The sequence below is a fragment of the Melanostigma gelatinosum genome (genome assembly GCF_949748355.1).
Source record: "Melanostigma gelatinosum genome assembly, chromosome: 3".
NCBI lineage: Eukaryota > Metazoa > Chordata > Actinopteri > Perciformes > Zoarcidae > Melanostigma > Melanostigma gelatinosum.
Window position 1 is genome coordinate 4,209,436 of NC_136636.1, and position 26,042 is coordinate 4,235,477.

The 26,042-nt window shown below is 42.5% G+C and overlaps 1 protein-coding gene across 1 annotated transcript; it reads left to right on the plus strand.

Annotated features, from left to right (window-relative positions):
• Positions 1-597: 597 nt before the first annotated feature.
• il17rd (interleukin 17 receptor D) lies at positions 598-25,584 on the plus strand. The gene is made up of 16 exons (XM_079265818.1): positions 598-745; positions 9,963-10,017; positions 13,683-13,805; positions 15,539-15,657; positions 16,424-16,544; positions 16,928-16,972; positions 17,521-17,672; positions 18,318-18,383; positions 18,628-18,682; positions 19,536-19,646; positions 20,182-20,366; positions 20,455-20,570; positions 21,041-21,292; positions 22,255-22,791; positions 23,308-23,594; positions 24,018-25,584. The coding sequence occupies exons 1-16, from the start codon at positions 626-628 to the stop codon at positions 24,122-24,124; spliced, it is 2,451 nt and encodes an 816-aa protein (XP_079121944.1). The 5' UTR covers positions 598-625; the 3' UTR covers positions 24,125-25,584.
• The last annotated feature ends 458 nt before the right edge of the window (positions 25,585-26,042 follow it).

Consider the following 26,042-nt stretch of genomic DNA (forward strand, 5'->3'; position numbering starts at 1 on the left):
GATAGATAGATAGATAGATAGATAGATAGATAGATAGATAGATAGATAGATAGATAGATAGATAGATAGATAGATAGATAGATGGATGGATGGATGGATGGATGGATGGATAGATATATAGATAGATAGATAGATAGATAGATAGATAGATAGATAGATAGATAGATGGATGGATGGATGGATAGATATATAGATAGATAGATAGATAGATAGATAGATAGATAGATAGATAGATAGATAGATAGATAGATAGATAGATAGATAGATAGATAGATAGATAGATAGATAGATAGATAGATAGATAGATTGATTGATAGTTACTTTATTAAACAATAACTACTAAACAACTAAACAATAGTTTAAAGATTTAACCGAACCAAACAAACAGCAGTGTAACGGTGTTTTAGTGACTTTCCATCGGTTTAACCCTCAAAAAGTACTTTTGAAGATGTGAGGACCGGATAAAACCTTCACACCTTCACGGTCGCAAAATCCAACCTGGTCCTCACAAAGATAGATAACACACAAACACACGCGCGCGTACACCCACAGACACACACGCGCCTCCTTCCCTCTCCTCTCTCTCAAGAGTCTCTCTCACAGTCTCTCCAGACTTGAGGGAGGAATGGCGGCTCCTCGGAGTTTCTTCATCACTCTCTCCGGTTTATTCCTGTTTTTGTATTCCTCTTGTGGATCTACGACCTCCGGCATCAAGAGAGCAAACCAGGAGCGATGCGGTTCCAAGGTAAACCGCAGAAGTGCACTTTTTACAGTGTTGTTTTAACGACATGTAAGCTGCTGGTGCGTCGTCTCCAATAAGTGTCCAAAGTTCAGTTTTCGGAGATGTTTCCGTCTGTTTGTGTTTTCTCTCTCTGTTGCAGTTTGTGTATCTCAACTTGTAAGTGAAGTTTGAAGATATACTTTTGTTCAAATAGTCTTAAATCCGCAGGTTGCGTCAGTCACGCGACGTTACCTTTCTTACCTGTAGCTCCGGTTCGGCCCATTTCTTTACGCACCGCTTGTGACCAAACTCCAATTTAGAAAGTGCTGATTTAAAGATCACTCGCTCTACTGTAACTTCCCACATCCCAGAAAACGGACTTAAAGCCTTTTTCTGAATGACTCTGGTTGTCCTGCTAAATTCGGCATACATGTAGTCCACCATAGGACTTCACTCCATTACAAATATAACATTTTATAACCTATTTGTCTCCCAAAAAGACAGCATGTGACTGATAAACTCTACGAAAATACGTTTGATATTGATATTTAGTACTGGATCTATGCTGAATTTAAAAGTGGCTCCCAAACCTCATGTTTATGTGTTTTATTGGCTTTGGAAACACTTTGAGATATCAACTTGTTTAAAGTGTAATAGGAGAAGAAGGTAAGTCAGACGAGTCTCCCTGGAGCGGTAGACCTGCTCCTCTCTGCTTTACACCAAACTCCTGAAAGAAAATGGTAATTGGACGTTTCCTACCTTTTGAAGTCTTTTTCTGTATCTGCCTGGTATGCCAAAGTGGATGGTTATTTTTGCAAATGACAGTTGAATAACTTCTACTTGGTGCTGAATTACAAATATTTCAGATGGATACAAAACACAGAACTTCCACTTCTTTCCATTTGAGCTGTGTGGCGTTGGGGGATTTCAGGTGGTAAAGCTGATTTCCTGCCTTTTGTGTGTTCTGTTAAAAACATTTGATGTGGAAAACAGGAATATGAGCTGATGCACCGCCTCCACACTGCTGCTCTGCTCCTCGCCATGAATGTACCACTTTCATGTGCACTTTGAAAACTAATTTAGCTTAAAGGAAAACAAAGAAGTGATGTTTTAATCAGATTTTGGCAAAAGGTCTTCAGATACCTGAACATTTCTCTTTCACTCCCATACAAACCATCTTTTTTATTTTACATTGCAACAGTTATCAATAACGTTTTCTTCTTGCTGCTTTGTCCTGATTGTCTCCAAAATGTCAACTTGCCCAAACTTGAGATTATGAAGATGATGATTTTGATGTTGCTGCCAGTAGATGGTTACAGATGACCATAATTACTATCGCGTAATTCTGGAGTCACTTTAGGAACCTTTTCTTTTCTTTCTTTATTATTAGACCTGTGTGTCGTTGTAAAACGTTCTTACAATCAAGTATCATTGACAATAATCGATTCATCTGCAGATTTTATAGCTTTATTGATTATTTGATTACTTATTAATTCTTTTTTTACATACAGTTTCAGCTTACCATCATCTGGGTGATTGGGACTGTCCATGTTATCATTGATTTATGTTAATGTAAGCATATTTATTGCCCAATTTATTGAATACCTTTTGTAAACTTAATTTGACACGCACCTATTCATTTTCCTGTTAATCGATATTATTAAAGAGTCCATGATCATTCGGCGATCGTCGATCTGTTGGATGAATCGACAAATCTTGTCAGCTCGAGAGAGAGCAGTTTGAAAGACAAAACTTTCAGAAAGTCACATGAAGATTTAGATGTTTGTGTTTTTGAAGGGAGTGAAGAAAGTATCTGATCGTGTGTGTGTGTGTGTGTGTGTGTGTGTGTGCGTGTGAGCGCTCTACAGGTTTTAATTTACCTGTGTTGATAGACGACTCCTACCTGCCTTTGATGCCGTGTGTGTGTGTGTGTGTGTGTGTGTGTGTGTGTGTGTGTGTTATCCTGGTTTCCTCTCTCTGGCTTTGAAGTGTTTTCTACAGGAAGCTTCACACTGTTTACTCTGCTGAAACATTCCTTCCTGCAACCCCCAAACACACACACACACACACAAACACACACACTCACACACACACACACACACACTCTGTCTCTCTCCACCACCACCTCCCCCTCCCTCTCCTGCTTCCCCTCTCTCTTCAGAAACACACACATCAAAGGCTGCTGGATGGGGGTGTGAGGACCTGCTATTCTACAGGTGTGAGCTTATTAGAGCTGTGTGTGTGTGTGTGTGTGTGTGTGTGTGTGTGTGTGTGTGTGTGTGTGTGTGTGTGTGTGTCAGAGACCCATAAAAGCTCTGCTAGTTTTACATGTCGGCTTCAAGTTTCAAAAAGGGCCATGAACACATTTCTGAGCAGATTACTTTAACGGTTATCTCTAATTGATGATCCATCTTCTTTTTTTCAAGCAAAAAGGCGAAACAGTCCTTGTTTTACTTTCTCTGTTGTGATGTTTTGCTGCTTTTCCTTCTCTTATGTGACAGTAAAGTTGATATCTTTCAGTGACTGTTGGTTGGACAAAACAAGATGATGAATTGATTTATTTGATAATGAAATAAAAGTATCTAGTAACACACAGCATAGACTGCAGGAGAGGTAAAACACCTAAATGCAACCTCTCTAGGTTTTACAATTCATCCTAGTGCTATAGAAATGTGTTAACATAATGAGATGTAAGCAAACGCCTTTAAACATTTGCAAGAATATGAACAAGCAACTTTCAGTCCATGTCATTTCATAGTTGGACACTCTGGAACCAAAAAGCTGAACCAGACATCCAGCAACGGCCAATCAAATACGTTCACACATTTCTGCCTTACTCTCCGACGTAAACACCGTTTTTCTTTTTCCTTTCTTCGTGATCGTCGCTCCAGGAGATAAAATGATCGTTTGATAACTCTCCAGACAATCCTTCCTCATGATATTATGAATGTTGTTTTGCCGTCTGATAAACCTTTAAACTCCTGGTTCTACGACTCAAACCGCCCCGGAATGATTTTATCGCCTCACTTGTCCCTGAAACAACAAGCCCACATAAGAAGTTGTCCTTTGCTGTGTTTCCTTTTCCTCCGGTCTGAACGTGGCTGTAGAGATCTCTTCCCTTCCACCTTACCACCGTCTCTGCTTTCACTGTCATTGCTCTTCGTCCTGCATATGTTCATTTTTTGGGGTGTGTTTGAAAACCAGAATTCACTTAAATCCCTGAACCTGATGAAGGAAACGTTTCATAAATCAGGTTCCTGCAGAAGGCCGGAATGAGAGATGATTTATGTCCACGTGAACTCTCTGCGGTTAAACACATCTGCTGAAGACATCACATCTGTCTCAGCGGAGGAAGACGTTCCTCTCTTTCTCTGGATTCCTCATCTTCTTCTTTCTCTCTCACCCTCCCATCATTATTATTTTTTAGAAGCACGTTTCCGAGCTGTAACCATGTCACGTATCCCATCATCCTCCAGGGCTTCGGTGTGTTTTTGGCATCAGCGAGCCGTACGAAACGTCACGGCTGGGTGGGCGTCCGATATGAAACACGTGTGCTTTCACGGTTTTTCTGGCGACTGATTCGGGCAGTAAAGTGAAGGATTGATGCTGGAAGTTCACCTCTTACAAAAAAACATCTCAGGGGAAATATGTCTTCTACGCTAAAGATGGTGTGAGGCTCACGGAAATTCTTTTAACTCTCTTTGACTTTCACCAACAAAAACTGAGGAAAAACGATTTCAGCTACCGTCGGTATGTCCGACTAAGAGAGGACAGATGTTTTCAGTCTCTATCTCCATATTTTTGTCCACATTTGTTGCTTCATAGAATACTTGTAAAGTGAATCTCAATAGTTTGTCCATTTTTTGTTATAATCCAGGTTCTACCGTGTCGCTGACAAGCCTGGAAGCTCTGCGTTGTGTTCAGCGTCGGATTGGGCAGTTATTATCTCACATTGCACAAAACTGGTGCATGAAAAAGTAGTTTATTTGCAGGATGATGTGCTTTGCCTCAATTCCATTCGAAATTCTTGTACGTACGAGTGAAATACAAAACGTTTGTTATTTATGAGGGAATCAAAACGAGTGCAATGAGTCGTTGAACCTCAATACCTTTTTACTACAAGCTTAAAATGTATCACCGGCTATCAAACCTGTCAAGCACTTAAAGCTCCCCTTAAATATCTGATCAAGTTCATAACACGCTGCTTGAGTTCAGACTCACCAATTTGAGCTTCTTTTGATCATTATATTGCTGCTATATGACTAAAACGACTACAGCCACAGTAGAGACTTCATCTCGTCCGCCTTTCTCCTTCTTTTCTTTTTTAAATGTATGTTATGTAAATATTAGCAGCTGATTGCAGACGTCACTTTCGGGGTGTATCTTGAGAAGAGGGTTGCATGTTTGCAGTCTGTTCAAACAGAGCTGGTGACTGTGGGTCCTGGTCACGTGACTATTCTCTGTTCTCTTTATTTCACATTCATGCTGCTGCTGGTGACCCATGTTGGTTTGTGCCCGTTCAAAGTAACGAGACTTTTTAAAGGACAAACTATCACAGCAGGAGAGGAGCAACACCTCCTGGGTGAGGAGGGGGAGGGGGAGGGGGAGGAGGAGGAGTGATGAAGAAGAGAGGGTGGGGGGGTCATTGAGGAGCAGTCATGCAGGAGGAGGAAGCTGCAGGTTTTGTTCCTGCGGTGGGAAGTCTCTGGTTGGCTGCCCACGCACACGCACACGCACACACACACACACACACACACACACACACACACACACACACACACACACACACACACACACACACACACACACACACACACACACACACACACACACACAGAGTTTGCATTGTTGCGCCTCACTTTTGTTTCCAGCTTTTTCTTCCTGGACTTGTTCCTCCGCTGGAGCTGCAGAGATCAGATGTGATTATTTAATTTATTTTTTATTCAGCAGCAGATTAATCAACAGCAAAATATAATCAGAGAAACTAACTCTGATTATATTTGATCTGCTGACACACGCAAACAGGGCAAGAAAAACAACATCACACATCCTCATAGCTATCGGTTTATTGACATTCATCACTGGATTATTATACTGCCACTGATCAATGATATGACCGACAGGTCGTTATCTTTAATAGAATATGAATGACATTTGTGCGTTATGCATTTATAACATTCTGACATGACAACAGTGATTCTAATGCAGTTGGTTGTAGTTAGTTCTGGGATTTCATAGTGAATAATAATCGGTGTTGACACTGGAAATCTCTCGACTACTCTTGAGTTGATGCGTTTTCAGGCTCACCGGCTGAACAGATCTTCACGTTGACTCTCTTCTTCTGTGATGATGATGATGGTGATGATGATGCATCCTGTGATCAGAGCTGTTAATCAGTTTGCATTGACGCATCTTGATATATTGAGACCAGCAGCAATACAAGAAGATCGTACGAGACTGAATGTAACTTTGACCCGGGGATTTGATTACGAGCCGATTGGACCCCATGGACGTGGTGTTGTACTCGCTGTAGTCATCACTATCAAAATACACACACACACACACACACACACACACGCATAGATATTCCAGCACAGCCATATGGTAGTGTTTGTAGCCGAGTGTGTGTGTGTGTGTGTGTACGTGTGTGTGTGTGTGTGTGAGAGACAGGAAGACATTAAGAGGTTGTTTTTCCTTGAGGCCTTTGCATGAACAAGACCCTCATCAACATCAAACACAGACACACACACGCACACATGCACAGTGTGAGTGTTGGCGTCTTCGTGGCAGTTGAACTCAATTCACAAGTTTTAAAGAATGAAAAAATGCTTTGTTGGACCACAAAGGGCTTCATTTGAACGTCTTCATGAAATCATTTTTACTGGAAACTCTGACTTGTGGAGCTCGTTGGTGAATGGTGTCTGGCGAGCTCAGTGACAGGTAAAGCTACAAAATGACTCTTAACTCAGTTGCTCAGTTGTTCACATGAAAAGTGACATAAATAGTTGTGTGACAAATGAAAAAAGAATCTGTAGAGAGACGCTGATCAGTTAAGTGAATTCAATTATCAATCTCGTGGTTCTTGAGAGACACTTCGTGCTACGGATACAAATTCCGGCCTTCACTAAAAAACAAGTAACAAAGCTCAATACTCAGCTCTAATCCTGGTTCCCCAAACAGCCTTTCTAGCTGTTTGTATCTTGCCTCATGAGCAGTTTGTTGATTAAAGGTCAGTTTGTGTGTGTGTGTGTGTGTGTGTGTGTGTGTGTGTGTGTGTGTGTGTGTGTCCCATGTCCTCTGTCCCACATCTGGAACTGGTCTGGTCGCCCCAAACAAAATGAGGGAGAGGAGAAGTCTGCTACGTGAACCTTGAATGGTGTAATTGAAGGAGTTCCTGTTTAATCAGATTCCTCCATCTCTTCTTCCTCACTTCCTTCCTCCTCTGCAGGGTTGGTGATTACTTCTCCCATCATCCTTCACTCCCCCCCTATTCTGAATCCTCCCTTTTTTCTGCATCCTTGCAGGTCTCCTTTCTTTTCTCCCTTTGTGTCCTCTCCTCTCCTTCCCTCTTTCCTTGCCTCCAGCAATGTGATTAATCGCTGTTGATGTGCAGCTAAAAGAGCCTGCAATCAGCCGCCTGATTACCACAAGAACTGTGTGTGTGTGTGTGTGTGTGTGTGTGTGTGTGTGTGTGCGTGTGTGTTTGGGGATTCCCAAGGGAAATTCTGCTTCGTTCAGGGTTCAGGTTTTCCTTGTGTTTTATAGATTTGTAGTTTACTTCGGTTCTTTGTAGTCATAAAAAGAGTGAACCACGCTCAGGATTCGAGTCTGTGACATTCCCCAAATGTTCAGTGTGTCTTCAGAATGTGTCAGAAGTCCAACAGCTGCTTTTCAGATCTTTTTTTTTTTTTTGTAACTAATTATAATAAACTTCCCTTTTCTTCTTCTTTCTTTACTTTTCTTTAACTTCTTTTCTTCAGTGGTTTTTCTGATGTGACAGTCTGTTCAGGCCTCAGGGTGTGTGTGTGTGTGTGTGTGTGTGTGTGTGTTGAGGGAGGATAATAATTAGTACTAGTCAGAAACACCTGGCGACAGGAAGGAAGAAAAGTGTCTTTCTCTGTCTGCCTGTTTGAAAAATTGTCAGTTGTAAAAAGTAAAGTTTTGGCTCGTGGCTCGTTCAGTGGTGAGCGTTAGCATCGGTACGAATGACCCAGTTAAGTACCAAGTGGTATTGAAGCTTCTCCAGTCCAACGACAACTACAATCGAGCTTTGTTGTCCCCGCGATCTATAGCGCGGTGCAGGAATGAGTCCTGAAACCCAGCAATGAGTCGGCAATTTAACACTTCCGGTTCCCTCGTCTCCCAGTCTGTTAAATCGCGATGCTGTGTTCTCGAGTCTGGCCGGTCTTCAAACTCATTGATCTGTTCCTCAAACTGGACTTTTATTATTTCACCAGTACTTGAAATGAGGAGAGAGAGAAGGGAACTAACACCAGTGTCCACTCGTAGCCACTATGCATAGAAAATTATTGAAGAATTTACCAATTGTTTCAGAGTAATGATACCCCGAAGAAGACTTTCATGTTGAAACTTTGGTAAATTATTCATTTTATTTCATTGTTATTTTATTGTTGTGTGTCACTATTTTCCTTAATATCAGTACGATATGTCAACCATTTATTTTTCTTCTTTTCGGGTCGTCCGTCCGTATCGTTCTCGTGAATGCGATATCTCAGAGACGTATCTCTGAACAAATGTCCACTTTGTTGGGCCGAGGCGTTAATACGAGTTTTTGCATTTAGATCCACGGTAGTGTCTCAGGAAACCAGTCAGGAAGTGCTTTCTTCTTGTGCCGTCGGTGAAAACCTTTTCCTTGATTTTAATTAGCCTCCCATTTCATGCTGCCAGCAGGACATCTGTGCACGCAGCAGCATGCAAACCTCGAAAGGTGAAAGGTCAGCAGTGGAGGCAAACTGAAGGCAAGGTATATAATGAAAAAGCATGTGATCGGATCGAACCGTGCGGGTGCATTTCTGTCCTTCTAAGGGACATTTTGAGGACATATTTGGAAGCTGAAGACATTTTTGTCTGATTCTCACTTCTTCTGAAGGCTGTTGATTGTTACGATCTGGATTTAGGGTTCATGTTGGTGCGTCTTTGAAGGTCGGGGGAATGCGTTCAGGCAAAGAGAGTCTTCACAAGTCTATAATTAAAAACGTGTGTGTGTGCGTGTGTGTGGATGGGTTGTCGGGCTACAGTGACTGCTAATAAGCACGGCACACTTTCTATAACACACACACACTCAGTGGGGAGTCTGTCTGATTGGTTTCAGGTGTGTGGCTGTAGTTGTTGTGTGAGACCACAGTCTGACACCTCTGTAACAAGGGTGTGTGTGTGTGTGTGTGTGTGTGTGTGTGTGTGTGTGGGTGTGTGGCAGGGCAACATGAAAACAAGGTCAAAGCTGTAACGCTGCTCTGCTGAAACACACCTCATGAGACTCCATGTCTTTGTGTCGGGACACAGTGAAAGGGATTCTGGGTAACTGTAGCTCACAAGCGAGTCGGTGTTCACGCCGCTGCTTTATGCCACGATACTCATCGTGTGTCGCTGTACTTGCTGTCTTTTGGTTTAAATATCAAAGCTGCTGGGTGGAGCTGGGACGGATACCCAGTAGAACCAGAGCTCCAGTAGTTTCTGTGTTGTTTTTTGGTGACAGCTTTTACTCCAGCAATACCAAATTCCAGTTACTTGCATTAGTAGGAACTGAAGTTACATGTTGTCGTTCCTACTCCAGTCAGTTAGAGACGAGCACCTGTTAGCAACAAGCTAGCGGCTGTGCTTTGGTGCTTACTCTAAATGTTTATTCTAATACTAGGCTCTTAGTCCTCTGTTGTAACCAAAAATTTCCAAAAATCCAAAACTTTATGTCAGATATGCCTATTACATAATGTATATAGCATACAAACATAGAATTGAATTGAATAGATCGGCCCCATTGTCACCCATATCCAAAACCAGCTATTTTAGTCAGTTTTGGCCTAGAAGCTCCTCTCATTGGTCACCATTGAAAAGGCTCCAACATTCAGTATCAATATCTAGAGAAACTGTAATATTATTCTGGAACACTATTGCCTAAATAATCGAACACACAGGAAACATTAAGAGTTCTGTTGGAGGCTTGTTTTTGATATGTTATGGTTCTCTCTCTCTCTCTCTCTCTCTCTCTCTTTCTCTCTCTCAGGTTCAGTCTGGTGCAGAAGGAAGTCGCAGGTTGGCCGTCACCTTCAGAGCTGACAGTGAGTTCCTCTCTACTTCTGTAAATCTGGATAATGTCTTTGGTTCATTTTAAACACACAGATGTTCCCAACAGCCTTTTTACTTTGGCCAGGATGGTGGCCCTATTCCCAGCAACCTAATATTTTACCATCAAACCATATCTTCACCAGACCTTCTTCTGAGGGCAAAGTGATTATTAGTAGATTATTTTTTACTTTCCATCATGTTACCCATCAGGAAGATCTGAAGCTCCCTACATCTCCAGCCTTCTCCTCCTCCTCCTCCTCCTCCTCCTCCTCCTCCTCCTCCTCCTCTTCTTCCTCTTCCTCTTCGTCTTTTGTTCTTTTCTCTCTAAAAGTCAAGTTCCTGAGCCGTAGCCGATCCCTGCCTCCTGCCTTTGTCCATGACCATGAGCGAGAAGCACTTTCAGATCTCTCTTTGTGTGTGTGTGCGTGTGTGTGAACAGAGTGTGTATGTGTGTGGGTGTGGACAGAGAGAGTGTGTGCGTGTGTGTGTGTGTGTGTGCGTGTGTGTGTGTGTGTGTGTGTGTGGAGACAGAGTGTGTGTCTTTTTACAGTTTTCAAGCAATCCCTTCATCAGACTGCAAGTTAACTATTTTAAAGAAGTTTTCTTCCTGAAAACAGAAAAATCTGAACAAAATTTAGTGAGTGTAAAAATAAAAGTGATAATAATCAATAGGTTCAATTATTTTCTAGGAATATTACATTCAGGACTTAATTTTTGATTATTTGCACATTTTATGAGCATCTAACAATGATTTTCATTATTGTTTAAATGTCAAAAATACCCATCACAACTTCCGGAAGCAGAAGATGTCTTCAGGTTTCTGTTTTGTTCGAAACAAAAGTTCAAAAAAGTAAAAGATATTTAGTTTACTGACATATTTGAGTCATCAAACTGTAGAGTCTGAAACCAGAGAATGTGACCCAATCTTCCAATTGATGGTCATAATTGTCGGCGATCATTGTTCGAGCGATTGACCAATCATTTCAGTCTTAATCTGAATTATTGTCGTCTACTATTCGAGTTGATTGACAGATTCCAAAAAAAACAATTATTGTAGATTGTTAATAAAGTTATGTTGACTGATTCGAATGAAATTGGAATCAAACCCAGTCGTGAAATTCCCAAAGATTCCCATCCCTTCCCTTTGGGCGGAGGCAGGCTAGCGGTTTCCCTTTGTTTCCAGTGTTTATGCTAAGCTAAGCTAACCATAACCTGGCTGTAGCTTCATATGAAAGTGGAACAAAGTTTCTCATCAAACTCTTCTTCTTTTCCCACCAATGACAAACTATTCCTTTTTAAATACAACTTATCGTCGTCACTATTCAGTTATTTTCGCCGCTTCCACGAAAAATCTTAATCTTCATAGATATTAGTATAGGTCACCAATAATGTGCAGGTCAGGGGTCACGAGGTCATGTGACTTTTATCATCACAACGCATCCTGTTCTTAAGAACAGAGACAAATGTGGAAACCTACACACTTAAAGCCAAAGTGAAGCACTGAGGTGTTTTACCATGACAATCACAACCAGCACATTGCATGTGTGTGTGTGTGTGTGTGTGTGTGTGTGTGTGTGTGTGTGTGTGTGTGTTGAGGGACTGACACACCTCACTGCTTCCTTTCCTCTGAACCTCCAGCTTTTGGAGGATGTAGGAAAGTCAGAAGCTTCTTCTTCTCTCTCACTCTGTTTGCGGCGATGTCATGGACTGGCGAATATAAATCAGGGTGACCTTTGACCTGTAGGAGGTCACTAATGGAAGTTGATGAAATAAGCAAAGTAGTGGCGTTAACACCGAAGTTTGGTGATATTTTATATTTGTCTTATTGTTAACAAATACTATAAAAGGACCAAAGCCAACAATGTTGTCCAGAAACTATTAAAAACACATTAATGAGCCTCACTGTTGCACTGGGCGACATGTTTCTTCATCACCATGAACACACATTTTTACATCTTTAGTACAAACCAACAGGGTTGGAGCTGAAATGAGTGACGGATGGAATGACCTGCTGTTGGTTTTGGTCTTGAAATAAATTGACAATAAGAATACTCCAGGAAAACGTAAAATAACATCAGGTGCCTTTTCAGAGAGAAACAGCCAATCAGAGAGCTTCATATTTGGTCACGAAACCTGAACATTCAGCAGTTGGTGCCTCAAACTGGCTTCTTCTTCACAGCGACAGCAGCTGAGGCTCATGGGTATTGTAGTATTTAGAGATACTACACCGCACTGATAAAAACACATTCCTCAGAAAATATTAAATTGAATATAAAGATCTTAACGAAAAGCTATAACACTGTTAATATATCCAGAAGGCAGAATGACACTTGGAAGGATGATGAGGAGAAGCTCTTTATCTACAAAGTGTTATTCTAAAAAAGAGTAGGAAGAAACAGACGAAAGTACATGAAGAAGAAGAACTTCTTTAACATCCTCTTCCCTGATTCATCTCTTGAGAGCTCTGAGGAGGAGCAGGAGGAAGAGGAGAAAAGGACGAAGAGTGTGTGAGGTCTACCACCTCCATCTCCTCCTCTTTGCTTCTTAAACTTAAAGGAGGAAGAGGAGCAGGGAGACGAAGGGTTTACTATTCCTCTTACTCCTCTCCTTTTGTCTTTTATAGACGATCTTAATACAAAAAGGAGGAAGAAAGGAGGAAGAGGAGGCACAAGCGGTAACCTTTATATCCCATCGAGAAGCTTTATGATGGAGGAGGAAGAGGAGGAAGAAGAGGAGCGACCAGCCGTGACCTTCCTCTTTAGCCCTGAACATGACCCCTCTTTGAGGAAGAGGATCAGTGACTCGTGTCGCATCCCACCTCCTCCCAGTCATCTCCATCCCTTTTTAAGCTCCTCTCCTCTTCCTCCTCCTCTTCCTCACCTCAATCCTCTCAGCAGTAGGAAAGGGGAGCAGTCAGTCGTGTCTGAGCTCCCGCCCCTTTTCTTTCTACATCCTAAGTCCGGCTTTTCTCCTCCGATCCCTCTCGGTTTCATGGCTGGCTGCTCCTCCTCCTCCTCTTCCTCTGCCCCTCCATCTTCGTCCTTCGTGAGATAAAACAAGACAAATGTTGGGAACAGGAGGAGGCGTGCACACGTGGTGATTGAATGAGTGGAGGGTGTGGTTTATAAAAATATGATTGGCAGGTCTTTGCAGGATGCTGCTGCTAACAATATGTTTCCTATTTCCTGTCTAATTGTTGTTTATTTGATAAGCATAACTTTAGCTGTCATTACATTAAAAAATTGCTAAATTTAAAAAATACAAATGTCACCAGTCTTAACTAAGTCTTAAGTTATGTGACTCTCACTGCAACAACTTTTACTGTTCTTACTTACTGCAAGTAAGTACAATGTTGAGGTCATCCTGCATAATGAACTTTTTCATACCATGTGTATATTTTGATGCTAATAAGTGATTTCTTTGAATGTAGGACTTTTACTTGTAACAGAGATTCAAACACAGTAGTTTTTCTACTTTTACTGAAGTAAAACTTCTTCCACCTCTGGGGAAATGAACAGGGAGACGCTGACATAGCTCATCTACAGGAGTAATGATGTCGCCATCTTCACCGCGGTGTGACTTCAACAACTGTTTTCATGTAACGCAGTAATATGTGTTAGAATATGTAGTGATGATGTGTTGTTGTTGATCTCTGCAGACTGCTCGTTGAACTACCCGTTGGGGAAACATGTGATCCATGAGGTCACCAACGTCTCCTTCAGCCACCTGGCATGTGAGGATCAGGCCGCCGTGGTCGTCCACTGGGCCGCCAGTCCGCTAGGTACCTGTCTGTCTGTTAAACCTGTCTGTCTGTTGTCTGTTTACCTGCTTCTCCGCAACATAAAAGATTTAGAAAGAGGAGAGGAAAGTGAGGGAGCAGGAAAGCAAAAAACCTTCAAAGTGCTCAAATCCGTAAGATTACCCTACCGCGTGTGTGTGTGTGTGTGTGTGTGTGTGTGTGTGTGTGTGTGTGTGTGTGTGTGTGTGTCCCTTTGATCAGGCCCGGAGAAGAGAGTGGATCAGATCTCACACTACAATACCACGATTTGACCATGAAGGAATGTGTGTGTGTGTTTGTGTGTGTGTGCTCAGTGTAAGGTGAACCTCTCTCTCTCTCTCTCTCTCTCTCTCTCTCTCTCTGTCTCTCTCTCTCTCTCTCTCTGTCTCTCTCTCTGACTCTCTGTCTTCCCCCTCTCTCTCTCTCTCTCTCTGTCTCTCTCTCTGTCTCTCGCTCTCTCTCTCTCTGACTCTCTCTGTCTCTCTCTCTTATGTGGTGTGGAGGAGTGAAATGAACATGTGAGGTATAATGTTTATCATGTTTACCACCATCTTAGTTTAGCATGCTAACAAAGCTAGTTACCAGTGAACACAAAGCACAGCTGAGGCTGATGGGAATATCTTCAGTTTTGTGGGCTTATTTGGTCATAAACTAACTTTGTTACGGAAATAAATCTGCAACTATTTTGATAATCGCTCAGGAGTTGGGTTGTTTCGGGCTGCTGGTCAGACGGATTAAGACATTTGAGGCTGTAACTGTGGGCTCTGGGAAACTGTGATGGGCATTTTTTGTTACTTTACTGTAAATAATAGAAAATATGGGATCACCCAAATCAAAAGGATTCATCCTTTAGGGGACATGCGCTGTACAAAATGTGTTGATATTTCGGTCTGTGGTGAACCAACCAACCAACCAACAAGGCTAGAATGGCTGATAACCAATGTCTTTAGTCAGGGTTGAAATTATACTGAAGAAAAAGAGCACAAACCTGTCGTCACACTGCAGCTGTTGTTAATATGCAAAACATCCTCGTCTGTCTTTGACTCTGCAGAAGAGAGACGGCGAGAGAGACATGTTCAGGAATCTGCCTCAAGACAGAAAAACCTGTTCTACTGCTCTCTCTCCTTCTCTCTCTCTCCTTCTCTCTCTCCCTCCCTCCCTCCCTCCCTCTCCTCTCCCCACAGAGCTAATAGGAAAAACATGTCCTGTGGATGTAAAGGTGTAATTACAAGACAGACGTGTTTTCAAAGAGCAGAGAGGAGGAGGGGAGGAAACAAGGGGAGGAGGAGATAAAGGAAAGTAAGACGGGGAGAGGATAGGAGGGGTAAAAGGAAACAAGAAGAAGAGATGGAGGGAGTAAGAAAACAAGAAGAGGAGAGGAAACAAAGAGTGGAAGAAAGGTGGAGAAAAGAAAAGTTGTGAAAAAAATGGAAACACGGTCGTGAAAGGAAGCAAAGAGAGGAGAACAGGGGAGAAAAAGGAAAGGAAAGAAAAATAAGAAAGGAGACGAGAGTAGTAGAGGATAGGAAACAAGGGGAGTGAAGGGGAGGAAACCATGGAGAGGAGAGGAAAGGAGAAAAGGGAACAAAGAGAAAAGGTGGAGATAAGAGGAAACAAGGAAGGGAGGACAGAATGGGGAATAGGAGAGGAGGACATAAAAGAAGAGGAATAAAGGGAAGGAAACAAGTAGAGATGTACGGATGTGGATCGTTGAACTTGCTGCTTTGTCTCTGCAGGAATCGAACACATTAAAGGCTTCAGAGTTTATCTGGAGGACAAGAATCCAGAAGGGAAACAGTGTCAACATCTCATCCTCAAAGACCCTCGACAGCTCAACTGCTCCTACAAGAACACGGTAGGACCGGAGGTCACGACGGTGCAAACTGACCAATCACAGGCCAGGAGGCCGACCGCTGCTCGTTCCCACCCAGACACTTCACATGTAGACGAGTTCAGAAATCATAATGCAAAACTCACATGACAAACGTACGTTGAAAGAGTTGTTGGTGGCTGAAAACAGTTCCCTCCTCTACATACCAGTGGGAAGTGACAAAGTTCCGAACTTGAACTTAGTTCATACAGTTTAGTATGAACTTCCCTCTTTGTGTTTCCCCGCCAGTCTGCTGAGCTGTAGTTTCAACTCAACCTGCACAGACTTCAAACCGCAGACATCATTATGTCACAATATTGTCAATTAATGTGCAGCAAATATCTTTCTGAAACTACGGATGACCTTATTTCCGTGCAGCACTTTTAATTATTGCTCGTTTATTCTTCTTAAGACTGCACTCAGTGTCTCCTTCATTCCCTCTGAATGGGTAACAATGTGGGTGCTTTTCATTGTGTCTCCTCACTTCCCTCATTCGCGTCTCGCCTCACATCCTCGCTGGGAGGAGCTAAGACGTGAGGATGTGAGGAAGAGATGCAAGGATGGAGGAGGCGAAGCTGCTAAAGGAAGCATGCGTTATCATAATGCAAAGCACACTGTTGCTCATTGTTTCCTTCTCTGACCTTCGATGTTCTCCACAATGAACAAAATGGCTTCGTGTCTCTGTTTCACTGTTGTTTTCTGACTCTTCTCTGTTATTCATTGTTGATTTATTGTGATTGTTCTCATGCAGAAGCTGAGCAGCCAGCCGTTCAGCGGTTTGACCTTTGACACCGACTACATGGTTCGTGTCGTTCCTTTCCCGACTCTGATGAACGAGAGCTTCTTCCCTCCGTCCTTCCTCCGGACCAACTGTGAGTCCAGCGATCTCCTCGTTTATCTTACCCACAGAGTCACATGTTTAGCTTAGCTCAGCACAAACACTGGAGGCAGGGGGAAACTGCTAGCCCACCTAAAATGATGCCTTTTAAAATATTCAAATGCTTAAACTAATAGTAGTCAACATAACTTATTAGTAGTATCATTTTATAATTATTACTTCTGCTGTTCTTGGTACAACTACTGATATTACTACTCTCATTATCACTTATCATAATTATCAGGCTAATTTAAGATATGTGATATTGGGCTGTGCAAATAAAATGAAGTTAAATCCAGTTCATGGCAGACTCAGCATTTTCTGCCGCCTAACATTTCTGTGTGTGTGTGTGTGTGTGTGTGTGTTTTCATTCTACAGCGTGTGAAGTCCTCCTGGGATCAGACAACCTGGTTTGCAAACCGTGTAAGTTCCTCCGCGTCGTCGTCATAACCAGAGCCACATGTTAGTCCAGGGTTTAAATCTCTTGTTTTTAGAGTAATTACATGTAAGTTAAAGCTTTCCACAAACTTATTTTGATTCTAAATTTACAAAAGGAATTGAATCCAATCAGCACCATGAAGACGCTTGTTGTCATTTGATATATTCATTTGTATATTATGTTTCTGGTGCAGATGTTTCACATTAAAACCATCTTTGAAGGAAGTGTTGAGTTTGATAGTCGCTTAACTCATGATTAGTTGCTGAAAACAATATTATTGTTCAAAAGAGAAGCTGAATTACACTGAATTTATTAAGACAACAGGTAAATATGGAGAAAGATGGATTATAAGCAAATTAAAAACAGGAAGACATCGCAAACCAGGGAGGCTTCTTATTAATTATATGATCAAATGTACTTTTTATGGCAATAAAAACATTTCATTTATACTTTTGTGCTGCCAATTCCATTATGAACGTGTGAACCGCACATGTCCAAGAGAGCGGAGGTTGATTTATTTGTTTCTGTGCAGTCTGGAAGCCAAAGACCCTGAGCGTGTCCCAGCTGGGATCGAACCTCCACGTGGCGTTCGACCAGGCGCCGGCCTCCTTCGGCTTCCACTTCTACTTCCTGTACTACAAACTGAGGCAGGACGGACCCTTCAGACAGCAGCGCTGCAAACCGGTGAGTGCCTTCTGCCGTCAGAAACGAGAGTTTCACACGCTGTTACAGATGATTTTAGAAGCAGATGGAAAAATATGAAATATCCTGGAAAATCTTGTGTTGTCCTGGAAAATGATTTCAACATTCTCCTATTTAGCTTTAGCTCAGAATGAACTCTTGACTTTCTATCAGAGCAGATAACACTGAAAGTTAAATTCAGGATCAGATTAATCTCAAATGGTAGTTTATGGACCAGATTATTTCTGTGATCTTGTTGTAACGCTGTGAACATTGTTAAAGACTCCACTTAATGTTACTAGTAAAGGGGCAGCGAGTAATGGAGTTCAGCCTTTAAATCGTACATTTAGGTATGTAAATCAGACTTCCACAGAGAGGAACATGTCCTGGAAAATCAGGGAGGATCTGAAGATTGACCACCGACCCTCGACCCCTGTGATTAGTGGAGGAGAGTGGAGATTTAGGTTTTATGTGTTTGCTCATTGAAAGGAAGATGGACGTCATTCAAACAGCATTATACCTGTTGGTCGCTTTGATTTCGCAGCCTTTGCGATGTGTAAATTGTGGGAATTCATCATGATGAGATTGCGATGCCCACTGCAGGCGGAGCTGAGGTTTAAATAGTTTTTTTGTTTGTCCATTTTTTAGGATGTGAACCAGCACAGAACTACGTGCATCCTCCAGGACGTCACTCCAGGGACCTACACTATCGAGGTACATGAACGCAGCGCAGGGCCAAGCTTCAGTTACACATCACACCAGTTCTGAACTGGTTAAACTGGGTTCTACTGGATTCTACCTCTTCACCTTTATACATGGTTTAAATGCAAAAAACTCAAATTATTTAAAACCCCCAAAATCTCAAATTCATATCTAAGTGGTTGTACAATCAATTTATAATATTTCTCTCTTTTGTTTCCTTCCCTTCTTTCACAACTTTTCCTCTTTTCTCTGTCAGCTGAGAGACGACGGTAACACAACCAGGAGGCAAAGTCAGTACCACGTCAGCCAGGGTGAGACACACACACACCACACACACACACACACACACACACACACACACACACACACACACACACACACACACACACACACACACACACACACACACACTGCACAGAGCTGCAGCGTTTGCATCAGGACAAGCTGCTGACTGCTGCGTTCTCTACAGGGCGACAGGAAGTTCTTTGATTACAAATGAAGAGATAAATTCATGAGCAACAAAAACACAACGCCGCACAGTTCATTACAGTCAGTGGTTTTACAGCTACAGCTTTAACTGGTCTGTTTATAAGTATAATAGACATTACTTATCCATTTCAATGACTTTATGATCCTCCTAAACTTGTGTTTATCCCTTAATTGTTACATAGTTGTCATATAGTTACATAGTGTTGCTTTAAAATTCGAAATGAAATCAAGAAAATTCCTTTATAACCCTTTTAGATCAAACCCCTGGTCCTATTGGGCACCTATTTAACAATATATGCAAAATAAATCTCTTTCTTTGTATTTTTACATACATTTTTTACAGCATAATTTTCATGCTAGGACCGACCAAATTCGACCAATAATATCATGACATCCATCCATCATTCAATCTGTCACCTTTAGTGATAAGGGAGGAGTGTGTGTGGAGCCACAGACCTCTGTAGCTCCACTTTAAGCCCGCCTACTTTTTAGTCAACCAATCAAATGAGAAGGATTTGATTTAAATCCCTCTTTTAACTCCACACGGCTCAAATATTCAGTGTGTCACAGTACAGAAGCCAAAGACGCTCTAACTTCCATTTCACTGAGACTTTAAAGGACTCAGTTACCTGACTCTTTTTGTCTCATGACGGGTGTGTTTGTTTTCATCTCCAGTCCTCTCCACCTGGGCGGGGCCTATCCGGGCCATGGCCATCACGGTGCCTCTGGTCATCATGTCTGCCTTCGCCACTCTCTTCACTGTCATGTGTCGCAAGAAACAGCAAGGTGAGAGCGCTAGTTGTTGGTGATATTGCTCGTTTTAAGTGTGTATTCAAGATTATTTTCACGGTTTTTACACTTTTGCATGTAGAATTGGTCATCATAAGAAAATTAAATAACAGTAATAGGCACTGAGGTAATATTAAATAAAATGATAGAGTAGAGCAGGATAAGAACCATCTACATACAGAAAAGAGAAATAAATACAGTATATATTATGTATTTAGTAATAATAAGAAAATATACTGTATATTTTTAAAATTTTAAATAAGTACTGAGTTGACGTCAAACACAGAAACATCATATATGACAGTAAAACTTTTACTTTTCATAGTTATTTGCATACTTTTACTTGAGGGAAGTTTTGATGCAGGACTTTTCAGTGTAATGGAGTATTTTGCCAGTGTGGCATTAGTACTTCTACTTCAGTGAAGGATCTGAGTACTTCCTTCACTGCTGGTTGTTGAGTTGGGACTGTTGGTGCATTCAGAGAGGAAAGATTTAACGTTATTCTCATACATTGTGTCTCCCCTCCTCTCAGAAAACATCTACAGCCAGCTGGACGAGGAGAGCAGCGAGTCGTCCAATCACAGCGCGGCGTTGAACGCGGAGCGGCCGTGGCCCCGCCACAAAGTCTTCATCTGTTACTCCAACCGAGACTGTCCCAAACACATCGCCGTCATCCAGAGCTTCGCCTACTTCCTGCAGGACTTCTGCAGCTGTGAGGTGAGACAGAAACCACGCGATGTCTGGATGAAGGTGGTAAAATGTTCAAGTGGGTTTGGTCGTTGAGTCGTTGTTCACTGGTGCTCAGGTGGTGTTGGACCTGTGGGAACATCTGGAGATGTGCAGAGAGGGTCAGATGTCGTGGCTCAGCAGACAGCTGGACGAAGCCAACTTCATCATCACCGTCTGTTCCAGAGGACTACGGTACTCTCTCTCTCTCTCTCTCTCTCTCTCTCTCTGTCTGTGTGTCTCTCTCTCTCTCTCTCTCTCTCTCTCTCTCTCTCTCTCTGTCTGTGTGTGTCTCTCTCTCTCTCTCTCTCTGTCTGTGTGTGTCTCTCTCTCTCTCTCTCTCTCTCTGTCTGTGTGTCTCTCTCTCTCTCTCTCTCTCTCTCTCTCTCTTTCTCTCTCTCTCTCGCTCTCTCCCTCTCTCCGCTTTCTCTGTCAAAGCTGCAGTTCCTTTTGACCACTAGGTGGTACTACAACACTTGTAGTAAATAGCCCCCAAATAAACATTAATATTTACCATAAGAAGTCAAAAGTGATTGTGTGTTTTGATAGATCTGACCCAGTTTTGAATCTAAACTACGGCACAAAGTAGTTGAATCAACGTCTCATCTTACCTCATTTTCTTTGTGTTGTTTTCTCTTCTAACCGGCTCGGTTCTCTTCCTGCAGCTACTACATAGAGAAGAAGAGTCGCAGAGGGAAGACGCCAGTCAGTCGCCGTAGTGGCAGCAGCAGCAGCTCTCCGATTGGTGGATCAGGCGGTGACCTGTTCATTGTGGGCGTGGCCATGATCGCCGAGAAGCTTCGGCTGGCGAAGGAGAGCGAGGGGGGCGGAGCTCAGGAGCTGAACCGCTACATGACGGTTTATTTTGACTATTCCACAGAAAACGACATCCCGACCATGTTGAGTCTGGCTCCCAGGTAAACAACAACAACAACACGCTGGACAAAATAACAGAAACACCTTCAGAAACAACATGTTAAGAATATTACAGCAAAAATATGAGATATTTTGATATTCAAGTGTTTGAGAAGCGTGAATTCTGAGTTATGGGATTTTAGACAAGACACAAAATACCTAGATGTTGCGTTTTTTACTGGGAATTAAATTGTGTTTTCGATGCTGCTTCCATTTAGGAGCCAATTCCCGTTTGATATTTGAGACTCTTTGAGACCTTTTATCTCCACATTTTAGCTGAGCATCAAATTCCTAAAAAGGCTAAAATGAAACTTGGCTGTTTTCTGGTTGAGGGCCGGATAGAGGATTGGCACATGGTTGTGTTTACACAACAAAAAGGTACAGCTGTTTTTAAAGTGTCAGACATATGTCACATGTTAATATGCAAAACTGTTTCTGACTTCTCAGACAATCTTTAGAGTCACTTACAAATATTAAAAAGCTAAATGTTATTTGAAAGGACTCAGATTCAATAACTGGATTCACGCTGTGTGTGTGTTTGACCAATCAGCAGCAGTGATCCCTGCAAACCTCACCCTGACACCTCCTTTATTTGGGTCTTTTTTGGGGTATAAAATGCTCCAGAACTTAATTTAGACCCTGGTTCCTGCAGTCGAAAAAGCAATGAGTTCTTCAAAAAGTTCCTAGTTCCTGCAGAAAGTTCCTGCGGTCAAAAAGTGGCTTCTGTCTCCAACATTTGGCAACCCTTCCAGAAAATGTGCTCTCTGCGTCGGTGTAATAAAGAAACAAATCAAACATTTACATTTGCATCTTAAATCAGCGTCACATCGTTTAACAAGTGTATTACATCTCACATATTTTCTCTACATCGTACTGAAGCAGAAAAACTGTTTAATTTTGACATTAGTCGAGTCCTTCGTGTGTCTGTAAACCCTGCATCACACACGTTATCTCCTGTGTGCAGGTTTAAGTTGATGGACCAGCTGCCTCAGCTCTTCAGTCGGCTCCACTCCAGTCAGTCCAGTTTGGCTGATCGTGAGTCGCAGCCTCTCAACGTCTCCAGGAGGAACTACTTCAGGAGCCGATCCGGACGCTCGCTCTACGTCTCCATCTGCAACATGCACCAGCACATCAGCCAGAACCCCGACTGGTTTGAGAAGCAGCTTTCTCCTCCTTCAGAAGGTTCCTCAGCCTCCTCCTCCTCCAAGCATCCTCCGGTCCCTGCTGTCCCGGGCCCAAGCCCTCCTCCAAAGACTCCCTGCCCCTCCTCCTCGTCTCAGCCCGTGCAGAGGTTCGACTCCGGCTTGGTGCTGAATGAGGTGGTGATGAACACGCCGTCCTTAGAGGGAGGGGATGGAGCGCTGAGGAGGAACATGCTCATGCTTGCCCCCGGATCCAGTCCCAGTCTGAACCTAGGCCACAGTCCTAGTCCCAGTCCGGATCCCTGTCCCAGTCCAGCTCTGCCACACTGCTCTCTGTCCATGCTGGGATCCACTTCAAGGTAAAGAAAGATGTAATATGGCTGTGGTTTTGTCATTGTTTTCCTAAAGCTACAATTATGTTTTGGTCTTTATAGGATATTATTTACAGGTGTATCTTGATGCAATGCTCGCATACCGGTTGGTATAGGAATCATTCCACTTCCTATGCTACTCTTACAGCTACTTGCTCTGGATAACCTTTTGCATTTTAACGTTTTTGCATCAGCGTGTGCCAAGCGTATCCTGGTTGGTTTCATTTGGTTACAATCTGCAACCTCACCGCTAGATGTCGCCAAATCCCCCACACTAGACCTTGACCTGTTAGTTGAGCTAACGTTAGCACTCACACACTCGTAACAACTTTTTTTTTTAAAGATTGCGGAACATCTGTATGGTTATTTGCTGCTGTTAATGATGATTGACCTTTATTTACGGCGGATTCCATCAAAGCTGCATCATCACATGCTGGTAGAGTGAAAATAGTTTGGACTCCACAGCAGATAACATGAGAGCACTCTGCTTTTCTGCTCCTTCAGGTCCACTTCTGGATTATCTGGACTGTCACCTGAAGAATCCTCCTCCTCCTCTTCCTCCTCCTCCTCCTCTGCTCCCTCCATCCTCCAGGATGTTGTGTGTCCTCTCCTCACTCAGGCCGAAGAAGGCCATCGTTCCCCTCCGGAGGCCCCGCCCCCTCGCGATTCGGGCATCTACGATTCGTCCGTCCCTTCCTCGGAGCTCTCCATTCCCCTGATGGATGGACTGTCACATGACCAGGCTGACTCCTCTTCCCTGGCAGACAGCGAGTCATCTTCTTCGGGGCTGGGTAAGGCTGGCTGTTTTTTACCCCTTTTACACCTTTTTTACACCTGTCCACCGTGTCTCACACCTGTCCACCGTGTCTCACACCTGTCCACCGCGTCTCACACCTGTCCACCCTGTCTCACACCTGTCCACCCTGTCTCACACCTGTCCACCCTGTCTCACACCTGTCCACCGCGACTCACACCTGTCCACCGCGTCTCACACCTGTCCACCGCGTCTCACACCTGTCCACCCTGTCTCACACCTGTCCACCCTGTCTCACACCTGTCCACCGCGTCTCACACCTGTCCACCGCGTCTCACACCTGTCCACCCTGTCTCACACCTGTCCACCCTGTCTCACACCTGTCCACCGCGTCTCACACCTGTCCACCGCGTCTCACACCTGTCCACCCTGTCTCACACCTGTCCACCGTGTCTCTCAGGTGACGAGGAGCTGCCTGCCGTCACGTCGCTCCGCTGCAAAGCAGAGCTGCACCACCATCACCACCTGGAGCACAGCGACGGACCTGCACCTGTGGCGTCATCATAGGGCACGTCTCCGGCCAATCAGAAGAGGAGCAGCACCGGTGATGTCATCACAGGACCCCAAAAAAAATGTCTTGGACCTGAATCCTCTCTGAAACTAACTAAAGGTACTTTGTTCGCTCTGCCTGGAGGATTTCTTATTTTGAAGGACTGGATCTCCAGACGGTGGCAGAGCGGACCAGTTCAAACCAAAGACTCAGCACTGTGGATTGATTGATTAATTGATTGATTGATTAATTGATTGATTGACAGCTGACTCATGTATGAGTGGACGTTCAGGCACTTTTTGATCCAGGAAGACACAACATGTCCAGATGCTCCCCGACAACAACAACAACAACAACAACAACATCAAAACGGGACGAATGCGGCTTCTGAAGGTTTTTGTTTCAAACCAAAAGCTGCTGAATGTACAATGTGGCGACATCAGAATATATCTTTTGTATTATTCTCAACATTTAGGATCAAAACAAAGTATGCACTAAATACTTTTGGGGGGAAAACCACATATCAATGACTGTTGTCCCTTTGAAAGAGTTAGTTTGATGTGCCTTTTTGAGCATTTTTCTCATTATAAAGAGGAATTCTCTCAAAACATTTTTATTAATATTCATTGGATTTAAAGTTTTTCCTCTGATATGTTTTAACAGCATACCTTATTTAAAATGTCTTCATGGCCAGTGGCTAATAAAAAACTGTAATATTATTTTTGACAAACTGTTAACTGAACAGAGCTGTCGGAAACCTACTAAAACCTGCTAATGTGACGTAATATAGTGGAAGAATTGTGTGAAATATGTGTTGAATTGAAATTCTGTGATTTTCTCTGCAAAGTTCAGAACACACAATTAAAATTCATTCATCTGTTGGCACCACACGGACGCCATAACATATTGAACACTGTGGTTACATATTTACACATTCATAGTCATGTATTTCGTATTAATCCTTTTCTAACATTGTTGCAGGAAGCAGCGATGATGAGGGCATTACTTTTGTTGTAAAATGACTGAAAACCACTTTAAAGATGCAGCTACGGAGGCTCGTTGCGGCCAGAGCAAGAAATTCACACAGGAAATGTTGTCAAAGGAAAATATGATGTCACATTTTTTATTTACTTAAATAAAACTTATGCGATACAAAAGTAGATTGTATAAACGTAAATCAACATTCAGAACTATGATCCAAACACGAAACTTAATTATTGATCCCATGAACATGTTTCATATCTGACACAAGTATCAGAACGCTACAACTTTGTTGTTGATCGTTTAAAGTTTTATTTCCTCAAATTGACTCAAATGTATTGAATTGCTGCTGAAGGCAGAGTGACGTCTTCTGGTTCATCTTCGGGTTTGACTTCGTTGGAAGGGAAGAGTCAGCGTTTCCTACTTGTAAATAATATTCTTATTCTTATTTTTCCTTGGGAATGTCTGTTCTGCTTCAACTTTGTACATTTAGACGGTTGTATCACTATTATTTCTACAATATTATAGAGATGTACTGTTTTATAGTACCTTAATGTAGGAAATAGATAAATCCATCCAATAAAATGTTTGTCTTTTCATCTTTTTCGTTCAATATTTGACTGTTAAGAGTTTGTGATTAAAATAATAAACAGTTTATTTTGCAGTAATTTAAACCAGATTAATAAAACAAATAAAAAACACAACAGGTGGCAAAAACGAACATCTATTTGATGCAAGTTGCAAAGCTGTCGCAAAGTATTTTATCAGGTAACAAGAAGGATAAATACTTGAGTACAATACAAATACATGTAGAAATACTCCACAATGAGCTATACTGCTTTACGGCTGGTTATCATCTCTCATTTGCTTCAAGCTGACGAACAAGTTTTCGTTTCTTACTTCGTTCACTGACATTAAGGCAGCAGACAGCTCTATAGTGTGAGAGCTGCGAAG